At 41.6% G+C, this 18,775-nt stretch overlaps 2 protein-coding genes across 4 annotated transcripts in view; one reads left to right on the top strand and one right to left on the bottom strand.

Moving 5' to 3' along the window:
- The window catches only part of RMC1 (regulator of MON1-CCZ1), a 29,764-nt gene extending 24,365 nt beyond the window's left edge, over nucleotides 1–5,399 (top strand). The window contains exons 14-20 of one of the 3 annotated variants that reach the window (XM_054016607.1): nucleotides 317–423; nucleotides 1,333–1,452; nucleotides 1,755–1,832; nucleotides 2,482–2,586; nucleotides 2,696–2,764; nucleotides 2,963–3,188; nucleotides 5,229–5,399. In XM_054016607.1, coding sequence (XP_053872582.1) covers nucleotides 317–423; nucleotides 1,333–1,452; nucleotides 1,755–1,832; nucleotides 2,482–2,586; nucleotides 2,696–2,764; nucleotides 2,963–3,188; nucleotides 5,229–5,308 — 785 coding nt within the window. In that variant the 3' untranslated portion in view covers nucleotides 5,309–5,399. The remainder of the gene's footprint in view (nucleotides 1–316; nucleotides 424–1,332; nucleotides 1,453–1,754; nucleotides 1,833–2,481; nucleotides 2,587–2,695; nucleotides 2,765–2,962; nucleotides 3,189–5,228) is intronic. The other 2 variants (XM_054016609.1, XM_054016608.1) reach the window with 2 other exon arrangements.
- Nucleotides 4,498–18,775, bottom strand: part of NPC1 (NPC intracellular cholesterol transporter 1) — a 50,135-nt gene continuing 35,857 nt past the window's right edge. Inside the window, exons 17-25 of the mRNA XM_054016606.1 lie at nucleotides 18,391–18,480; nucleotides 17,177–17,367; nucleotides 14,664–14,779; nucleotides 13,749–13,878; nucleotides 13,064–13,264; nucleotides 11,418–11,649; nucleotides 9,370–9,483; nucleotides 6,843–7,005; nucleotides 4,498–5,907 (exon numbers count right to left, since the gene is read on the bottom strand). Of these exons, the coding sequence (XP_053872581.1) occupies nucleotides 5,825–5,907; nucleotides 6,843–7,005; nucleotides 9,370–9,483; nucleotides 11,418–11,649; nucleotides 13,064–13,264; nucleotides 13,749–13,878; nucleotides 14,664–14,779; nucleotides 17,177–17,367; nucleotides 18,391–18,480 (1,320 nt within the window). The 3' untranslated portion in view covers nucleotides 4,498–5,824. The remainder of the gene's footprint in view (nucleotides 5,908–6,842; nucleotides 7,006–9,369; nucleotides 9,484–11,417; nucleotides 11,650–13,063; nucleotides 13,265–13,748; nucleotides 13,879–14,663; nucleotides 14,780–17,176; nucleotides 17,368–18,390; nucleotides 18,481–18,775) is intronic.

Below are 18,775 nucleotides of genomic sequence, written 5' to 3'. Positions count from 1 at the left end.
ACCTCCAGTGTAGACATGGTTGCACATACAGAAAAACATCTTGTTGATGTGGGAAGTGTCTATGCTACTGGTGCTTCAGCGGCATAGCTGCAGCTGTACCACCCATAGAGCAGACATACCCTTAGTGTAAAGGGAAAGTGGAATTTAGGATGTTCATGGGTCAGTTGACCTACTCTGCTGTGGTTAAGAGCATTTCCTGAATGTAACACTCACCTTGTAAAGAGTCTGTGGTAAAACATTACTGGAGTATATACTCCACTAGCAAGGGACAGACTGTTTTATCAGTATCTTGTCTTTTATGGCTATTGTCTTTCAGTGTTAAGTGAACCAGACAGGGGAACGTTGGCTGTGATTGCCACTGTTTTTGACAAACTCAATCATGAGTATAAAAAGTACTTGGAAGCAGAGCAGAGTTATACCATGGTAAGTAATCTGCATCAGTGGTATTTAGACAATTTAAAAAAATACTAACCCTTATGGTTTTCATCACAGAGATGAAAACTGAATTCAGTTAGCCACAGCAAGAGCACCTCCCCCCTTGCATGTGTACAGAACTTCAACTTCACAGCATAGTAGCTGTTCTGCTCTTATATATACTGTTGCAGAATCATGAATTTGAATTTTCTGACTTGTGTTCTAAATATTTCAACCATATCAGTTTTTTAGGTTGCACCTAACTTGAGTATTTCTGGTGGAACTATTGAGTAGCCAGCTACCAATGGGAATAACGTACACTGCACTAAAGCACCATTCTACATTGTATTTAATATATATTATGGGCTAGCTTGTACAGAACTAAGCCCTACCAAAACTTGACTTACTGAATAAAGCTGAAGATTTTTCATTGTACAATAAGAGTTGGATCAAGAATATTTGTCAAAGTTAAACAGCATGTTCCCTTTAGAGCAGGGGTCGGCAACCTTTCAGAAGTGGTGTGCCGAATCTTCATTTATTCACTCTAATTGAAGGTTTCGCGTGCCAGTAATACATTTTAACGTTTTTAGAAGGGCTCTTTCTATAAGTCTATATAACTAAACTATTGTTGTATGTAAAGTAAATAAGGTTTTTAAATGTTTAAGAAGCTTCATTTAAAATTAAATTAAAATGCAGAGCCCCCCAGACTGGTGGCCAGCACCTGGGCAGTGAGAGTGCTACTGAAAATCAGCTCGTGTGCCAGAGGTTGCCTACCCCTGCATTAGAGCAAAGTCAGTGGTCTGATCTAAGGCAAACGTATACAAGATTATTTAGCCCTGTGTACATAAAGCCTACTCAGTACAGAATAGCTTCCTGTTAATGAGACTATTCATTTGTCTTCCCTCTGCCTTGTTGTAGGTGGTAGAAACAGGCCAGAGCCGAGGCAATCCCCTTCTGAAACGACCAGTCCGTACCCAAGCAGTTATTGACCAGTCTGACATGTACACGCATGTTCTGTCAGTGTTTACTGAAAAGAAGGTTAGTAAAGAAACAACTTGTACATGTGAGTGAATCAAGTGCAAAGAACTGATAGTGCTAGACAGGAAAATTTTCCTAAGAGGAGGGTTGGGTACGTGGGGCTACAGAAAGACTGGTGATACTCACTACAATTCTTCTGAAGGACACACGCGGTCTTTAGTAACAGACTAGTTTAATATCACAATTCAGTAACTTCTGCCAGTACTTGACATGAGAATCTGGTGCTAATCTAAGCCATTAACCAGTATACAAATTGCCACTTCAGGATTTTGACTACCATAATTTTTCCTCTTGCTGCATAGGAAGCACCTCACAAGTTCACTATAGCAGTCTTGATGGAATACATTCGCTCTCTTAACCAGTTCCAGATTGCAGTTCAGGTAAAAGTTCCTCAAACAGCAATAAGGGGCAGTGCCTGCTTATGCTGTTAAATCCTGTTTCCTGTAGAATGACCGGGGGATGGTATGGGCCTTGAGGAGGTTGTTACAATAGTAGAGGTGGGAGATGAGCAGTGTCTCTGGGTTCTAGCTATCAATTCAAAATACAGTCCAGATTTTCAAAAAGCAGGAAAGGAAGAATCAGCAAGCCTTGGCAGCAGCTTGGCCATAAGGGGAGAAGGTTGTCTGGCCTTATGGTGAAGGGTTCAGTCTCTAACCGGCTACCTGAAACTTACTACATCACTGTGCTTCTAAGGTTGCTTTTGGTAGTTTCAGCACCCACAGACCAATGAGAAGCCTGCTGTGAAAGATAAATGCACCATCTCTATTGGCTACTAAAGCTGGCAACCTTAGTCTAATTATTTGAGCAACAGAATGAAGTTTCTTCCATGTTTTATTGAGCCACACTGCTTACATTTAAGTGGGAATAAGGACAAAGCTAGTACTCAAACTGGAAATCTTATGTATGCTTCTAACTAAAATCTTATTCAGTTCCACCTTCTAGAAGATCTTGAAACCCATCAAACAACTGAAGACTTGATATTGAGTCAAACTGCTTTAGAGTTTCTTTCCCTGTCTCTTGCATCCTCAGCATTATCTATATGAACTGGTCATTAAAACGCTTGTTCAGCACAACCTGTTCTACATGCTTCATCAGTTCCTGCAGTACCATGTGCTAAGTGACTCAAAGCCATTGGTATGTATGTTAATATGGATTCCATGACAGCTGTTTTAGGATTAATTAAGGGTAATACTTCAACTTTAATAATACTGTTTCAAAAATTAGTCCATTGTTACTGTTTCAGGCCTGTCTGCTGTTGTCTCTTGAGAGCATTTATCCCCCTGCACATCAGTTGTCTCTGGACATGTTAAAGGTAAGAATCAGTATGTAAACAAATATGCTTCAGCCATGTCACAGATAGATAGCAGGCATTAAAACTTTACGTTATTGTACCTGATCAGACAGTATATAGGAGAGGTGACTGTAAATAAGGCTGTATTAAATTTGATTTCTGCACTATTAATATAATCAGATTATGGCTTTAATTTTGTCTTGTTACTTGGCTTTGCAGAGACTTTCTACAGCAAATGATGAAATAGTAGAGGTTCTATTGTCTAAGCACCAGGTGCTGGCTGCCTTGAGATTCATCAGGGGTGTTGGAGGACATGACAGTATTTCTGCCCGCAAGTTCCTTGATGCAGCAAAGCAAGCAGATGACAACATGCTTTTTTATACCATATTCAGGTTCTTTGAACAAAGAAATCAGAGGCTGCGAGGGAACCCTAACTTCACCCCAGGTAAAAGGATGGTAAACAATGGAATTACTGAGTTGATAGACCTATTTTACACCTCTGAGCTAGCATCTGACTTTCTTTACTGTAAAATGTGTGGTCCAGTTAGCAGTGGCTGCCGGTTCAGCAGGTTGGGTCCTGGTTACTGAAGATTACCCTGACTGTCTCAAGGTGGGAAAACAGCTAAAATGTTTGTGCTAACATCCCCTGGTTTGACTGTGAAGGGGGCTGGAAAAGGGCATGCCCTTAGCTTCCATAGCCAACATTGACCCTCTTATTAAAAGCTCTCAAGGGGGAGATGCTGGGCCATGGTTCTAACTTGTATCTGTACATGCTGCAAGCAGTGGGGGTGGTCTGTCTTACCCCCACAATGTATAAAATGATTCCAGCTATAGTAACAAGCACTTTATTAACCCTGAATGTAATTAATTTCTAATGTGAGGTAAAGTTGTTTGCCTTCCACATTGAAACTAAAGACCTGTGCTTACATTTGATTAATGCTGGAAGAGTAATGTCTTGATTAGGATCACAGCTGTGTTTGTTCACTAGAGCTCTTGAACATGTTAGCCAATTCCTGTTAAGCATTTGGGCCTGACTAGGATCTAAATCTTGTCTGCTACATTAGGAAAATGTGCTAAAGATTTCATTACCTTGCTGATGTGGACCTGTTTAGCTTGACCACTAACAGGTGCTAGAACTCCAACATGCTGGGGCTACTGTAGAGTTACTTGGGGGGGGAGAAGAGGAGAGAGTGAGTTCCTAGTGTACACATTCCTGTAGTGCTAGTTGGCTCCTAACATTGGCAGGATTTAAGTTTCCATTAGACTGATTCACACCAGCCTTTCATCAGGTGTGTAAAACCAGTGACACTTACCTTGAGGCAAAGAATGAAGAGGCCTGAAAAGACAGATGTCATGACTTCTATTCACTACTTGTAATTTAGCAGATAATTTTGTAACTTGAATCACTGGCAGGAGTCTAATCATAAATGGGTGTCCAAATAAGTCAAGCAAGAAAAGAGTTAATTTATAGAAAGGACAGTGTTTAACATGCTGTTTTACCCACTATGGCTACACTGCAGATGAGTGGGTGCCTTCCAACCCTAGTAGAGCACTGGACTAAAGATAGACTAGGGTACACTGCCACATCAGCTTGGCACACTTGTACTCTGTACTACAGCTTGAGCAGTGGTGATGCTCCAGCTGTTTGACATCCCTTAAGACAGCAGCTATTGCTTAGAACTTCAGCAAAACATTCTCTGTATCCCATTTCTATTGCTTTCTTTGTCAGCACACACAGCCAAGGTACACAAATGTATAAACAAACAGCTTCTAAGTTTATTAGAAACATTTAAGTTAAGCTCTTCAGTGCCCTTTCCCCAATATCAAGTTTACAAAAGTGTGCATACAGAAGTTTTCAAAATAATTAGTTAAATGAACATTCTCATCAACCTAAAGCTATTTGAAATTTAACGCCACTGCATAAAAAAATTGATTTACACCATCCCTGCTGTCTCATTCCTTGTGTGAAATCACTTGAACATGAGATGGAATTATGGATTAGTGAATAACAAATTTTGGACTCTTAAGGTAACACTCAACCTAAACCCAAAACACAGTAATAAAGGACTAGGTTTCCATTTAACTGCTTTAATACTTCCCTTCCTAGTTATTGCAAAATGTGTACTGCATGTGCCTCTAGCCTAGTAGAACTATACCCAGATCTTGCAGTTTTCACTACAGGCAATTTTACACAGTCTCACCACGGTGAAAGCACCATTAAAAACAGAAGAAGCTGACACAAATGTCCACTTAAGGCTATTCGGCTAACAGGCCTTAAAATGGAAGTTCACTCTAAAAATAGTAGCTGCTTCTAATGAAAAAAAGCTAAAAACATAAGCAAGTAAAGCAAAAACCGCTTCCATGTAGGAAAAGCTAAACACCACTATTGGTGCAGTTGACTTTGTTCTGAATTTTAATGTCACCCCAACTGTCTTAGCACAAAATTTTATTACATTGTCCCTAAGCCTTTTGTCTTGTCTTGCAGGAGAACATTGTGAAGAACATGTCACCTTCTTCAAGCAGATTTTTGGAGAACAGGCCCTCATGAAGCTTACCACTTTCTGAAAGTGTACTGTTTTCATACAAAATGTATAATTTATTGCATTTAAGTGATGAGATTTTGAACTACAAATTTTATAATAAAGTATATACAGACCATTGTGGTAAATATTACTAAAAATAGTACATAACCTCTAGAGTGATGGCTTGTTTTTCCCTAAAAATAGAGCCAAAAAATTGCATTGAGTTGCATTTAAAAGTAGTGTCAGTGGTTTGGCAGTCCATTCTCATACACACATCACCTTGCTGGAAAAAGCTTTCAACTTATTTCTCAAAAAGATGCAGCCTCTTAAAATAGAGATCCTGTTAATACATCTAGTTTTAGTAATACTAGTTCATGAGTCACATGTAGCATTTCCTGAGATTGAAAGCTTTGTCTAAAGCTGCTGTTCGCCTGTAGTTGGATTGGTGCACAACCAGTGGTTACAGTGTGATAGTCATAGAACATTGCTGCAGTTCAGTCTTATGGTGAATGGGGCCTAAGCCACAGTTCATGAAGTCCACTGAACACTGTTAAAAGGGCTAGAAGTAGAGGAGTCTCTCTCGTTCTGTACCTTTGTATCTTTCTTGTGCGGCACGAGTTTTAGCTTTATTTACTGATGGGCCTGAGTAAAAGAAAAAGGAGAGAGTTATATTCTGAAATCCTCCTTTAGTAAGGTGGGCAGTATTGTTAGTCAAAGCAGAACTGGTGGATTATCTACTTTCTAGCAAGTATTTCCTCTAAAGGAAATGCAGCTTTCCTGAAAGTATTCCTTCTAATAGTTAAGAACCAATAATGTTTAAGTGAGGAGATCTTAACACTACAATCTATATGCCAAAACATCAACTTTGAGGATTATTTTGTATACAGCACAACTGCTAATAACCCACTACCAGCTAATATAGACTTTCATAATACAAGTGATGTAGAAAAGCATAGACTGGAGAGGTTTCCCTTTCTAAATGGGTGAAAAGGGAAAGTAGAATTAAGCATTTTTCATTTAACAGCTGTTCTTAACTTATGACATAGCTCTTTTACAGCTAACATTTCTGTACCCACAGTGTAGTAGAAGTTTCAGAGTAACAGCCGTGTTAGTCTGTATCCGCAAAAAGAAGAACAGGAGTACTTGTGGCACCTTAGAGACTAACAAATAAATTTGTTAGTCTCTAGTGTAGTAGGAGACTCACTTAAAGATGGAAAGGATACTGTACTGAGGGCTTGAGAAGGGAGACTCAGTAAGACAAATTATTGGAATTGGTAGCACTCCAGCAATGCTACCACAAGATGTGCAACTATATTTAGACACTACTGAAAAGGGATGGAAAGTCTGCTGTAAACAGCTCTACTTTTACAGGACCAAATTACTACAAACTAAACTAAGTGGGTCACAACAGGTGATCCAATGTATTTGAAGCAACTATACCAGGTAGCCGTAGCTGTTTTTAAAGACAGTTTTTATATAGGTACAGTTGTAGACTCCTTTTCTCACTGAATGGAAGGGATAATTTGGAGCAGAGACTAATTTTAAAATCCCCCTTTAGCAATCAAGTGTATTCTTACCTATATAACTAAGCATAACAGGAAGAAATATTAATCCATGGGTAGCTCCAAGCACCACCATTGCTAGATACATCCTGAAGTAGAAGATCTGAAAGATTTTGGATTTGGAGAAGAACAACACTACAATTCCTCCAAATTTTGTCAGAGTGATGCCACTGAACACCTGGTAATAGAAGAGGTTAAAAATAAGTGATTTCATACAAAGATGACATGGTGTCACGTGATTCACTTATTCAATAGCAAAACAGTGAAAATGAAGAAATACCCCATTCTGCAAGTTTAAATGTACTTTCAAGGAATATTGCAACAATCATCCCTTATACTGCATAGAGCAGGGTTAAATCTAACTCAGAGCAGCAGTGGGCAAACTACAGCCCACAGACTGCATCTGGCCTGTCTGACCTTTTAATCCAGGTCTCAAGCTCTTGTCAGGGAGCAGGCGCTTGCCCCGCTCCACGCAGCTCCCGGGAAGCAGCTGGCATGTCTCCCCTCCAGCTCCTATGCATAGGGGGCTCCCCACAGTGCCCCACCCCAAGCTCCGCAGCTCCCATTGGCCAGAAACCATGGCCAATGGGAGCTGTGGGGGGGTAGTGCCTGCGGACAGGGCAGCATGCAGAGCTGCCTGGCCGCGCCTCCACATAGAAGCTGGAGGGGGGACAGGCTGCTTCCAGAAGCTGCTTGAGGTAAGCATCACCCAGAGTCTGCACCCCTGAGCCCCCACCACACGCTGCAACCCCCACCCTAATCCCCCTCCTGCCCTCCAAACAACTCAGTCCCAGCCCAGAGCCCCCTCCTGTACACCAAACCCCTCATCCACAGCCCCACCCCGGAGCCCACACCCCCACCAACCTCCTGCCCCAGTCTGGAGCCCCCTCCCTCACCCTGAACTCATTTCTGGCCCAACCCCAGAGCCTGCACCCCAATTTCATGAGCATTCATGGCCCGCCATACACTTTCCATACCCAGATGTGACCCTCGGGCCACAAAGTTTGCCCACCCCTGCACTAGAGGAAGGATAGTAGGGATATAGCTAAAATAAGTATAATTCAAAAGAGGGTAGCATATAATGAAAAAAGGAAATGAGATCAAGAAAGTTAGTCTACTAGGCATCCCACTTGCTAAAGAATCCCCGGTAACACTACATCTCTCACTCCATTAGTAATTTCACTTTTTAGATGTTACAGAAACAAAAACTAGAAGAGGGAATTTTGACTTGGCTAAAAGGTTTTCTGACAACCATTTCCCCTTCCAATGTGACATAGTGTAATCACCACAATAAGGTTCCATTTAATCATGACGTGGCCAGCTGATTTTAAATCTCATTTTTAGCAGCATCATGTGCTTGAATTATATTTAAGCCTCTACAAGCCCCTGCTCCAATTCAGTGAGCATCTTCCTTAGAAAAAAGGAAGTCAAGATAAACCAGAGGGGGAGCCTAACAGGTGGAAAAACTGAAAATGGCCTAGTCTTCACTGAGATTTGAACATGTGTTATTCTGTGGGGATTACTTCACTACAGGTTCTTAACTCAGGTTCTTTCTTAGATGCTGCTCCCATCCACACACGGACATCTGACTCAACTTCACTGATGTTTCCAACCCAGGCTAGCTGTCTCTCTCAAGCCCAAGTGAAACTTGCAAATCAGGCTGGTAACCTGCTCATGTTGTAGTGAGGACACAGGATAAACCACTCTAGTGCCGAGGGAAAGGCATCAGAGGCCAATTCTCTTTGCATGCCCAGGAGGACAGAAGATCTCTCACACAATTCATTGGGAAAGTCACAGCAGCTCAGCTTACTGCAGCACTAAGAACCATGCTCCCAGAAGTCCTAGTGACACACATGGGGGAATGTAACACCAGCGAGGACACATACTTGGGTATTGCTGTGCAGTGTGGCTGATCACCCAAGTAACTACAGAGACCCCAAAAAAGTATGTTTATACCATGTGTTAGCTAACATAACTAGCCTGTGCAAGCTTCACTCAGGCTTTAGCCTATGACCAAATTAATTTTGGTTGAAAGCACCGCCAAAGGTTAACTACATTAAAGAGAGTCTAAGAGAAGTCGAAGCTGAAACTGGTTTGTGAAATTTGGAGCTCTATAATGCCTGCCAAACACCTGAGCCAATACATTGACACAAGCATTTCTAAAATTACAGGCTATGACCTAGCACTGAATAGTCAGATAAAAATGAATTTTAGAAAGTTTTATAATCAATTTTAAGCATCACAATTTACAATCAAATCAAACCAATCAGAAGTTATAAATCTTATCTTCAGGCCTATAACAGAAATCTAGACTCATCTGGGGAAATTGTGACTGACACCATTATAACAGCAGGTTAACCATTGCAGAATGACACCCAATATAGGACAGGCAAAGCTGATCCTACAACATAAGCATGTAGTAAGTAGCAAGGTATTACTTGATTAAAGTTGCAGTGATGATAGGAAGCACTGAACTTGAGTTGAAGTCATTTTGTCTACACAGACAAAAAAAACGTATTACAACAAAGGAACAGACACTTACAGAACTGCCCATGCGGGAGAGTGCTTCTTCTGCACGCTCTACTCTGCTACCCTTGGTACTAACAGTGAATGCTCTGGTGATGTGACTGCAGAACTCCACCGAGATACCACAGCTCTGAAAGTAAGAACAGGTCAGTTAATTTCTTGGCACCAAGCTATCACTTCTGCCCCCATATATTAAGCACCAAAGAGGCTATAAATTATTATCCAAGATGCCAGTCTAAAATATACAAGACAGACAAATTGTATGTTTTGACTTTCTTTTTTTTAAAAAAGCTGGGATCATGGCAATTCCAAGGCAAATTTTGAGAGGGGGTTCTGATGACAAAACCATGAGCATAGAGCTCAGTGACTGATTTAAATATAAAATTTATTAAAGCAGTTAATATGTAAAAAGCAGCAGTGTTTTGACCCTTAGGAAACTGGCTAGTGACTGGATCACTGACCGTACTGGGGGGAGGAAAGACACACACAACTGGTCTTGCTGTACAAACAAACATTCTCTTCTGTAACAAACCTTGACATTTTAATCCTGTGTTTTGATTTCACTCCAAAAACAGGTTCAATATTTGCAGATAAACACCCACTGAGATCTTATGTCTATCTACATTGCATTATGAAAAATTCAAATGGAGATTGGTAAGTCTGCATTGATAAAGTCATTCAGAATTGTGCTCCCTCACTAGCACTTTTTCTTCTGAGGGTTACATTATAAGTACGTATCTTTTGCTTTTAAATCCTTCCTTCAGCTGTACATCTAATTTACTCCATCAGCAGCATTTTGTAGCATGGACAGGACATTAAGCATCAGAAAATGAGCTGTGTTTATATAGTTTTTGGCAGTCTGGTTCTCACTTGCTTATAAGACACTGAATAAAGCCGAGAAGTTCTTACCAGGCCTTCATTAATTTGCTACCTATTTCTCTTACAACAGCCACTGTTCGGCACGAGAGGGCCAATTACTCTTTTCAAGCCTGCTTTAAAGCATCTCCTAACACAGTCACCAGAGGGCAAACAAAACTGGAGCCTCAAAACACATGGCCAGAGTTCTGAAATGGTTCTCCAAGGCCTATACTAGCTTTTTACTCATTCCCCTTCCATTGCACTACAACCTATATTAGCGATGTTACTGTATCCCTTAACTTAGATTGGCCACAGGCATTTTTACCCTTGGATCAGCAGCCGTAGTGTTCCCAGATCTATTCTGCAGAGGCATCAGTTGGGTAAAACCTTAATCATCATGCAGGGATTAATGGTGTAGAGACAGTATGGCATGTGCATGCACACACAAGACCAGATCTAAATGATGTGGTATGCAGCCTGCTTTTACTACTGCTACTATAGATGGAAGTTGCATCAGTTGTAATGGAATGATGGAAAAGTTAGTGAAGATACAACCAAGCTCTGTTCTTCCCTGTGCATGCACACTGCCTGTAAAAGAGATGGGTTATACACACCATCTCACACTGTACAGTTACCTTTCTAACAGTATCTGTACACATGTGGGACTTTGCATTTCTAAAGCACAATACAAGAGATTAACCTTTTCACTCCTGTCGGAATAGGTCTAAGGCTATGTCTACACTGCAGCCTACATCAGCATAATTTATGTTGCTCGAGGGTGATCCACAGAGGGCAAGAGTGCTGGGAGGAAGGGGGAGGAGTTGATCAGCAGGGCCACCAGCGGACAGGTGGCACTGGGGGGAAAGTTGGCTGCCAGTGGGTGCTAAGCACCCGCTAATTTTTTTCCATGGGTGCTCCAGCCCTGGAGCATCCACACAGTCAGCGCCTATGGTTAAGCCAACAGGAGAGCTCTCCTGTTAGCTTAGAGCAGCTACATTAGAGAGTTTACAGTGGTGCGCCACTGTAAACACTAGTGTAGCCATGCCCTTAGCAAGTTTTCTATACAAAATGGATATTAAGTTACAATTGTCAGGATGTACAAGATAACTCCAGTCACAGATTTCAGGACATGCTATGTACATTGCTTTTGCACTGAGAACATTAGAGCCCCTTTAAAACACACATACAAACACACATACCCCTTACCATAACAAGGTTAACCAGTGAAACAGCATTCAGGCTTATGCCCCAAAGCCACATTATTCCAAACATGTTGACTAGTATCATAGCAATAGTAATGGATACCATCACAGCAGCCCACACTTCAAAACCAAGCAGCACAGTCGTCACCAAGAATATTGATCCCAGGGACACGCAGAGGTTAAAGATGGTGTCATGCACAATTGTCAGATATTGTTCATAGAAGACGTAAAACACACTATGGAAAGAAGAGAGACTGTCATTAGCCATCCATTTGGTTAGACCTATTTGGGAGATGATTCTTGGTGACTTAAGTGTTTGAGTCATTGAGGTTTGTAGAAAACCCCTATCTATTCTTTTTCTTGACTAAGGGCTGATCTACATTGAAAAAAAAGTTACATCAGCATAACTATATTTCTCAGGTGCATGAAAATCCACACCCTGAGAGATAGTTAAGCTGACCTAACCCTGGGTGTAGACAGCAGTAGGTCAACAGAAGAATTCTTCCATCAACCTAGCTACTGCCTCTCAGGGAGTTGGATTAGCTATAGCCACAGAAGAACCTTTTCCATCGCTGTACTACACTGAAGGGCCTACACTGAAGCACTGTAGCATTTTAAGTGAAAACAGCCGTAGAGTGACCAGAGGAACCAGACTAAAAAAAAAAGTTTTTTTTAAAATCCTGGGGAACTATTTTCTTAAGTGTTTTTTTTTAATTAAGAACAGGGCAGTAACAAAGAAGATATCAAACACAGATAATAGGCTAAACCTTAAACTGAATTTCATGAAACATTAATATTGTTAAGGACATTCATATTCTTTAAAGTTTTTTTAAGGTGGAGAAAGTCAAAAGGAATAAGTTTTACTGCAAGATATTGATTCTAATCAAATTTCGGCTGTTTTGAAGAGGTCTGAGGAGCAAGAAATTTCTCTTCTGGGCATTTAAAAGTTGGCTTTTTGTTTGTTTACAAACATGGGGATTTTAGAATGAGGGAAGATTCCTCACAGTTTAGAAAAAGCATCAGGGAAGAGGGTCAGGAAAGTGGACAGCAACAATTAGCAGCAAGAATTTAGAGCACTGAATCACTTGAACTTTTCAAAAGTTCAGTATACTAAGTATACAACACCAAGGGGTTTTAAAGGATGGGGAATACCAGAAGGTAAAATGAAGAACTAGTGGCATCTAAGGAAAATCCCTAAGACCTGCACAAGTTCCTGAATGGCTGTTCAGTCTTCCACAGATTCAGATAGGAAAAAGAAAAGCAGAGGACATACGGCTCAGAAGAGATGATGGTGCAAGAACTGGAGACACAGATAACTCCTGCAAACTGGAGAAGACCAACATTGTCTTTATTGTGGGGTAGAGTGGAAGAATGGCTGGAAGGAGTATGTTGGAAAGGGACTGGCTTCCAACAACAACAAACCCTTAACACAGAGGTTCTCAAACTGGGACCTAGAGATATATGCTGGTGGTCACGTGATGCTGGCTTTCCTTACTTCCAGCTGCTAAACCATAGTAAAAAGCAACTAAAATACTTTAAGATCCTTCCTCAGCTCTTAATACATACATCCAAGTCAACATGAACTTTCTCCAGAATCCACGACTTCTGCCCAAAGCTACACATTCCTAGGGCGAAAAAATCCACACATACCTGTAAGGGAACACACGGTAATTCTTTTCTTTGATGCCCATGGTTTCAGTAATGTTATCTGCTATGATCCGTGCTTTTTTCATAGCATCAATGAAGTCAGCTGAGGTTTTTAGGACTGTATGATAAGTCATAAAGTAAGTAGCTCCAACATCAGAGTTATTGTTTATGAAGTTGATAGCAGAGCTATATGCAGCATGTCCTCTGTAAATGAAGTGCAACTGTATTACTTCATGGTCAAGCAACAACAAGATCAACCACCCTCATTTTGATGCCAAGAATCAGGATCTCTCAATGTTGGATTCCTCTGCTATTTGTGTTACTATCTGCAAATTCTTATGATACAAAACATGGGTTCTACAGTGTTATCAGAAGATATTCCGAAAATACAAAATAGTACCCCCACAAAAGATCACTTATGTTGTTGATCACTTATGTAGGATGTTCCAGACAAGATAACTAGGACAAAAGAAAATCTAATACTTACAACTTTGCCTCATAGAAGCACAACAGGGTTTGCTGTTTTTAAGTGGTCTATATTTCAGTATGTTTTTAAATTAAAATGCAAGTGTGCCCACAGAGGCTTGGATGATGGGTATACATTTCATAAACAAGCGTCACTGTTGTTTCCTATTTCACCTGCTAATTTTCAACAGAGATTAAACTTATTCAGTCTGTAGGCACTTACCCTTTTCCACATTTAGGATTAGGGTTATCAGACAAGAACATTGGCAAAAATTTCATGAAGTCTCCACCCTGAGGCCTCTGCTTGCCTTCTTGAGTCAGTGGACGGCAACGCATGCAGGAAACATCAACAACTGGAAAAAACAAAAAGCAGAAAAAAATTAAAAAAAAAGCAGTCAATGTCAGCCAGACAGCAAGACTATAGGATGTTGTACTAGTCAGTTTCACCTCAGTGACCTGGTGAAGGGCTCATCCAACCCTAAAAGAACTAATTCTTTCACTGTTAGAGAAGGTAGTTCACACACACACTCACACTCTCCTTATTCTGTCCAGAGAGAAGACCCAAAATACAGAGCTAAGTCCTATATTTTCTGCATTGAATACACCCATTTCTTTGTGCTTGGGATTTCTGTTACATTAGATAAGGCTAGTCCAATACTAAGACTAACAAATAGCGTTACCGACCTCTCTGTTCTGTATTCAGTACCGTACAACAGATCCCAATACATAACACAGTGCAGGCAATTTTTAAGACACGAGGGCAATAAACTGCTGATTGCATTATCTAGAGCTCATAAGGATCAAAGTGGTCTATAAACCAATTAGTTATTTTGGGAACAGTATTGTCCAAAAGGGCATCTTCAAAAAATGCAGCATTTTAACATTTAAAGTGCATTAAATTTAGTCTCCTTCCAGAAATGGCAATAATTCCAGAATGGGAAAGTATTTTAAAGAAGTACATCTCAGCCAATTTAAAAAAAAAAAAAAAAAAAAAAAAGTTGCACAAAGCAGTTTGAACATTGATATTAAAAAAAAGAGGGTAGAGTCAAGTCCTTATTTAGAAGAAAATGTATTTGAAAAGCTTTTGTAAATATGATTAAAGCAACACTGGAGACATGAAAGAGAAAACGCGGAGTACCTGAAGCATTGCAGAACTGTCCAGTAGTGTTATAGACTCTGCAGCAGGATGACTGTGGTTTAACCCAATCAAAGTAATCATCAATCCATGAAGAGGGGGGAAAGCCTATCCTTGTGCTGAAACATAACAAAAATAAATACCAATAGATACCAAATAGATGGTTCAAGAGAGAGACAACCGTAGTTCTGGCATTTCCTAAAAAACGTTCAACTTCACAACTTTAGTGTTCTTTTAACATAGTTTGTATGTAATTTCCTAAGTTTTTAAAAAACCAAACTGAGCAAAAAAATTCCATCATTCTGACATTGACACCCACAGGGTTCAACATCAGGCTTGGAACTTTAGATCCACAGCACAGACCTCTGCCACTTGAGCCAATGGGAGTAGTGGGTTCTCTTATGTGGACCAGCACTAGAGGGGGGGGATGAGAAATTTTGCTGGCGGGTTTCACAGATCTTTGCTGACAGCAGACGAATGGTGAGACACAGGAATCTTGGGTCCCATTTCAGGCTCTGGAGGGGAATGTGTTCTAAGGGTACCTAGTGTGCTCGCCCCTGTCCCTTTTATCCTGTCCCTGTCCCAGTGCTCTCTCTTCTCACCCTCCAACTCTAGCTCCTCATGCCAGTCCCTGTCTCACCCACTCCAGACTCCTCATCCCAGTCCCCCGGTTCAAGGATCCCTGTCCAAACCCCAGTCTCCCCATCCCAGTCTCCCCACCTCCGCTGGGCTCATCTGATCTCAGTCTCTCTCCCCCCCCCCCCCCCCCCCGAGTCCCATTCTTCTGCCTCCCAGTACTAGTTTCTTTGCCCAGCCAGTCCTGTCTCTCCCCTGCCCGCAAGCTCCCAGTCCCAATTAGCTCCCTCCACCACACCCCAAATCAGTGATTCTCCACCAGGGGTACATACCCGTGGGGATATGCAGAGGTCTTCCAGGGGGTATTTCAACTCATCTATATTAGTGTTTCTTAACCCAAGGGGGCCCCGCAAAACTAAGTTACATGCTTCAGCCCCAGGCAGCAGGCCTCAGGCTTCAGACTCCTGAAAGGGGTATAGTAGTCTGGAAAGGTTGACAACCACTGCCCCAGATGTCTCTTGTCCACTCTGCGTTTGAGTCAGACCACTTCCTCCTCCACGCTGCCTAGACACCAGCGGATGAATCATCGAGAGCACAGGAGAAAGATTCCTCTCTCTCTCAGCTCCTGAGCCCAGCACCACATGAATTACAGCAGCAATTACAGGGAAAGTCCTGCTCAACCCCTGCAGTCACAACCTGGAGCATGCTAAGTACAGATGGAATCTTTGGAGAATTTAAGCTCTAACAAGTCTAACTGAGCATGTCTTACCTAAGATTTTTCAAAATTTTTATAACTTGACCAAATGTGGGTAGTTTTTCATGGGAACAGCAAGAGGGCACATCCCTGACACCAAAGAAAACTCCTCATAAAATTTCAAGTCAAAGCATGGAAGCACTATACTTGTAGTGTTTTTTAAAAACACATGTAAAATGAAGCATTTTCCCCCCCCAATCTTGTTCTGGAAAACTGCTGAACCATTTTTGCTAAAGCTTTCCAAGAAGTTCAGTACAAGGCAAAATCCCAGCATGGAAAATTTCAGCCCAAGCATTTGGCAAACTTATCAGCAACTGAAACAAGAGGTGTTCCTTGTAATAAGATGTTGTGACGTTGCACTCCATAGTGCTTTATGGAAATATGTTTATGAGTGTGACTATAATGTAACTAGAATATGCTTCATGCAAAAAGTCTCTTGTAAGGTATCATTACAAAGCTTATAGTCTACTGAATGTGGTCGTCCTATTTGTATGAATGTATCATTCTTGTATCTGAAGCTAGAAATATAAAGTATAACACTGTGGTCCTATTGTAATTATGCAAAGTGTGGGCCATTAATGGCGGTTCAGAATCTTGATGGCTCCCATTGACTAGGACAATTAATTGTGGATGGTTTACTTAATGTATTAGGCTTAGACTTGCATGTTTTGCTTTATGACTTACTTTGTTCTGTCTGCTATTACTTGAAACCACTTAAATCCTACTTTTTTTACTTAATAAAATCACTTTTGTTTATTAAGCCAGAGTAAGTGATTAATACCTGGGGGAGTAAACAGCTGTGCATCTCTCTCTCTATCAGAGATAGAGGGTGGACAAAGCTTTATACAGAGTAAAACTGATTTATTTGGGGTTTGGATCCATTGGGAGCTGGGTGTCTGGGTGCTGGAGATAGGTGAGCTGCTGAGCAGTTTTTGGTTAAAGTCTGCAGCTTTAGGGGGCGTGGACCAGACCTGAGTCTGTGTTGCAGCAGGTTAGCGTGTCTGGGTCAACAAGGCAGGGTTCTGGAGTCCTAGGCTGGCAGGGAAAACGGGCTCAGAGGTAAATTCACCATGTCAGGTGACAGTCGCAAGGGGTTCTCTGTGACTGAACCCATCACAGACATACTGGGCAACTTTAGCTATACTACTTGCTCTAGAGTTCAGTAGGAGAAAAATGCTGCACTTACTAGCTGTCAATTTCTGCTGCAGTGAAGACTTGCTGCACAAGTGAATTGTTATTACATCCCACTCCACCACACACCATGTTCTGCCCCTCCAAAGAGGTGTAGTTGTGCCCTTCTTCTAGGACAAAATACACAGGAGGACCTGCATGCAGGTATTTGCTGAGATAATTGAAGTAATCCATTACATAGGAGTCCTTTAAAAAGAAAACTTGAGTTAAATCTCTGAAACAGCTCAGTCTGTTGATGTTTCTCATCTGTACAGTACAGACCCGTTTATGCGCGAATCCGCTTAACACGCTGTAGCGCCATGCCTCCCTGTGCTACCTATTTAACACGCGAGACCCGTTAACACGCGGTACAGGAACTTGCTATGTAGCGCTACAGATTTGCTCACTAACTCACTGACATAGAAATTGACAGGAAGTGCAGAGCGGAAACATATTGTACGTCTTTATCGCACCGTTAAAGCGCCGTGGCAGCAGAGGACCCTGCAGCGCTTTAAGGTCCCTGCCCCTTTTGCCCCCCTCTCCTCCCCTCTCGGCCGTTGACGGGTGAGGCGGGGCAAAGGGAGCAGCTGCCCCGGGGCCGGCAATTTAAAAGGGCCTGGGGCTCCGGAAGCTGCTACCGCAGCAGCGGCGTCCAGCGCCCCGGGCCCTTTAAATCGCCATGGGAACCCCGGGCAGCGCAGACGAGGCAGTCTGGAAGGGCTGGCTGGGGGATGCTGACCCCTAGCCCTGCCCCTTCTGCCCGAGGCACCACCCCTTCCAGGGGCCACAGCCACCCCCACCCCATACCGATAAGTGTCCTGAGTTACTTTCACCCCTGTGTAGTAGTAGTAGTAATAATAATAATAAATAGTTTTTATTAGATTACACATTTGAATTTATATTCTTGCAAAGTGCCGTTAACAGACAGGCCTGCAGTATTTGGGGCGCTGTGAATACGTATGTAATCCTAGATAATTATACATGTGTATATATAGATCTCTTAAGATATTTCAGCATGGCCCTCTTAACCCGCGGTCCGTTAACACGCGATCATGATGGCTTGACTCCCGACATCTGCGTGTAAACGGGTCTGTATTGTACTGTGTTAATGCTGAGGAATTGTAACATGACAACTTTTGTCTAGTCAGAGGTAGGTGACATGTTTCAATTATTTGGTACTGATTAAATCATTTCCTTCTAAAAAATATATATAATTAAATCAACACTTACATCTGGCATTGAAAGAGACTGATCCAAGCCAATCTCTACTTTGTGAGCAACTGCTATACTGAATGACAAAAGGCCCACGAACAAGGATATCTGTAAGAAATGACACACAAGAACAGCTTATGACACACAAGACTTCTTCAGCCCTAAACAGTGACCCCATGTGTTAATACTCCTCATTTTAGGAAATCAATCATCCATTAGATTTTTACCATGCAGTAAAGTTCCAAAATAAGTATACCAGGTTGGACTGGTATGGTGATGGCAGATGCACAAAGAAGAGCTACTTTCACCTCGGAGGGAAGGTACAATCAAAGCCCAAATTAAATACAGTACCATATTACTGACTCAAGAATGCCGGCTACTGAGAGAGTTAACCACAACACAG

This window comes from Malaclemys terrapin, chromosome 2 (assembly GCF_027887155.1).
Source record: "Malaclemys terrapin pileata isolate rMalTer1 chromosome 2, rMalTer1.hap1, whole genome shotgun sequence".
In the NCBI taxonomy this organism is placed as follows: Eukaryota; Metazoa; Chordata; order Testudines; family Emydidae; genus Malaclemys; species Malaclemys terrapin.
The sequence above is the reverse complement of the archived record's forward strand: the minus strand, read 5'-3'. Positions and strand labels throughout refer to the sequence as shown.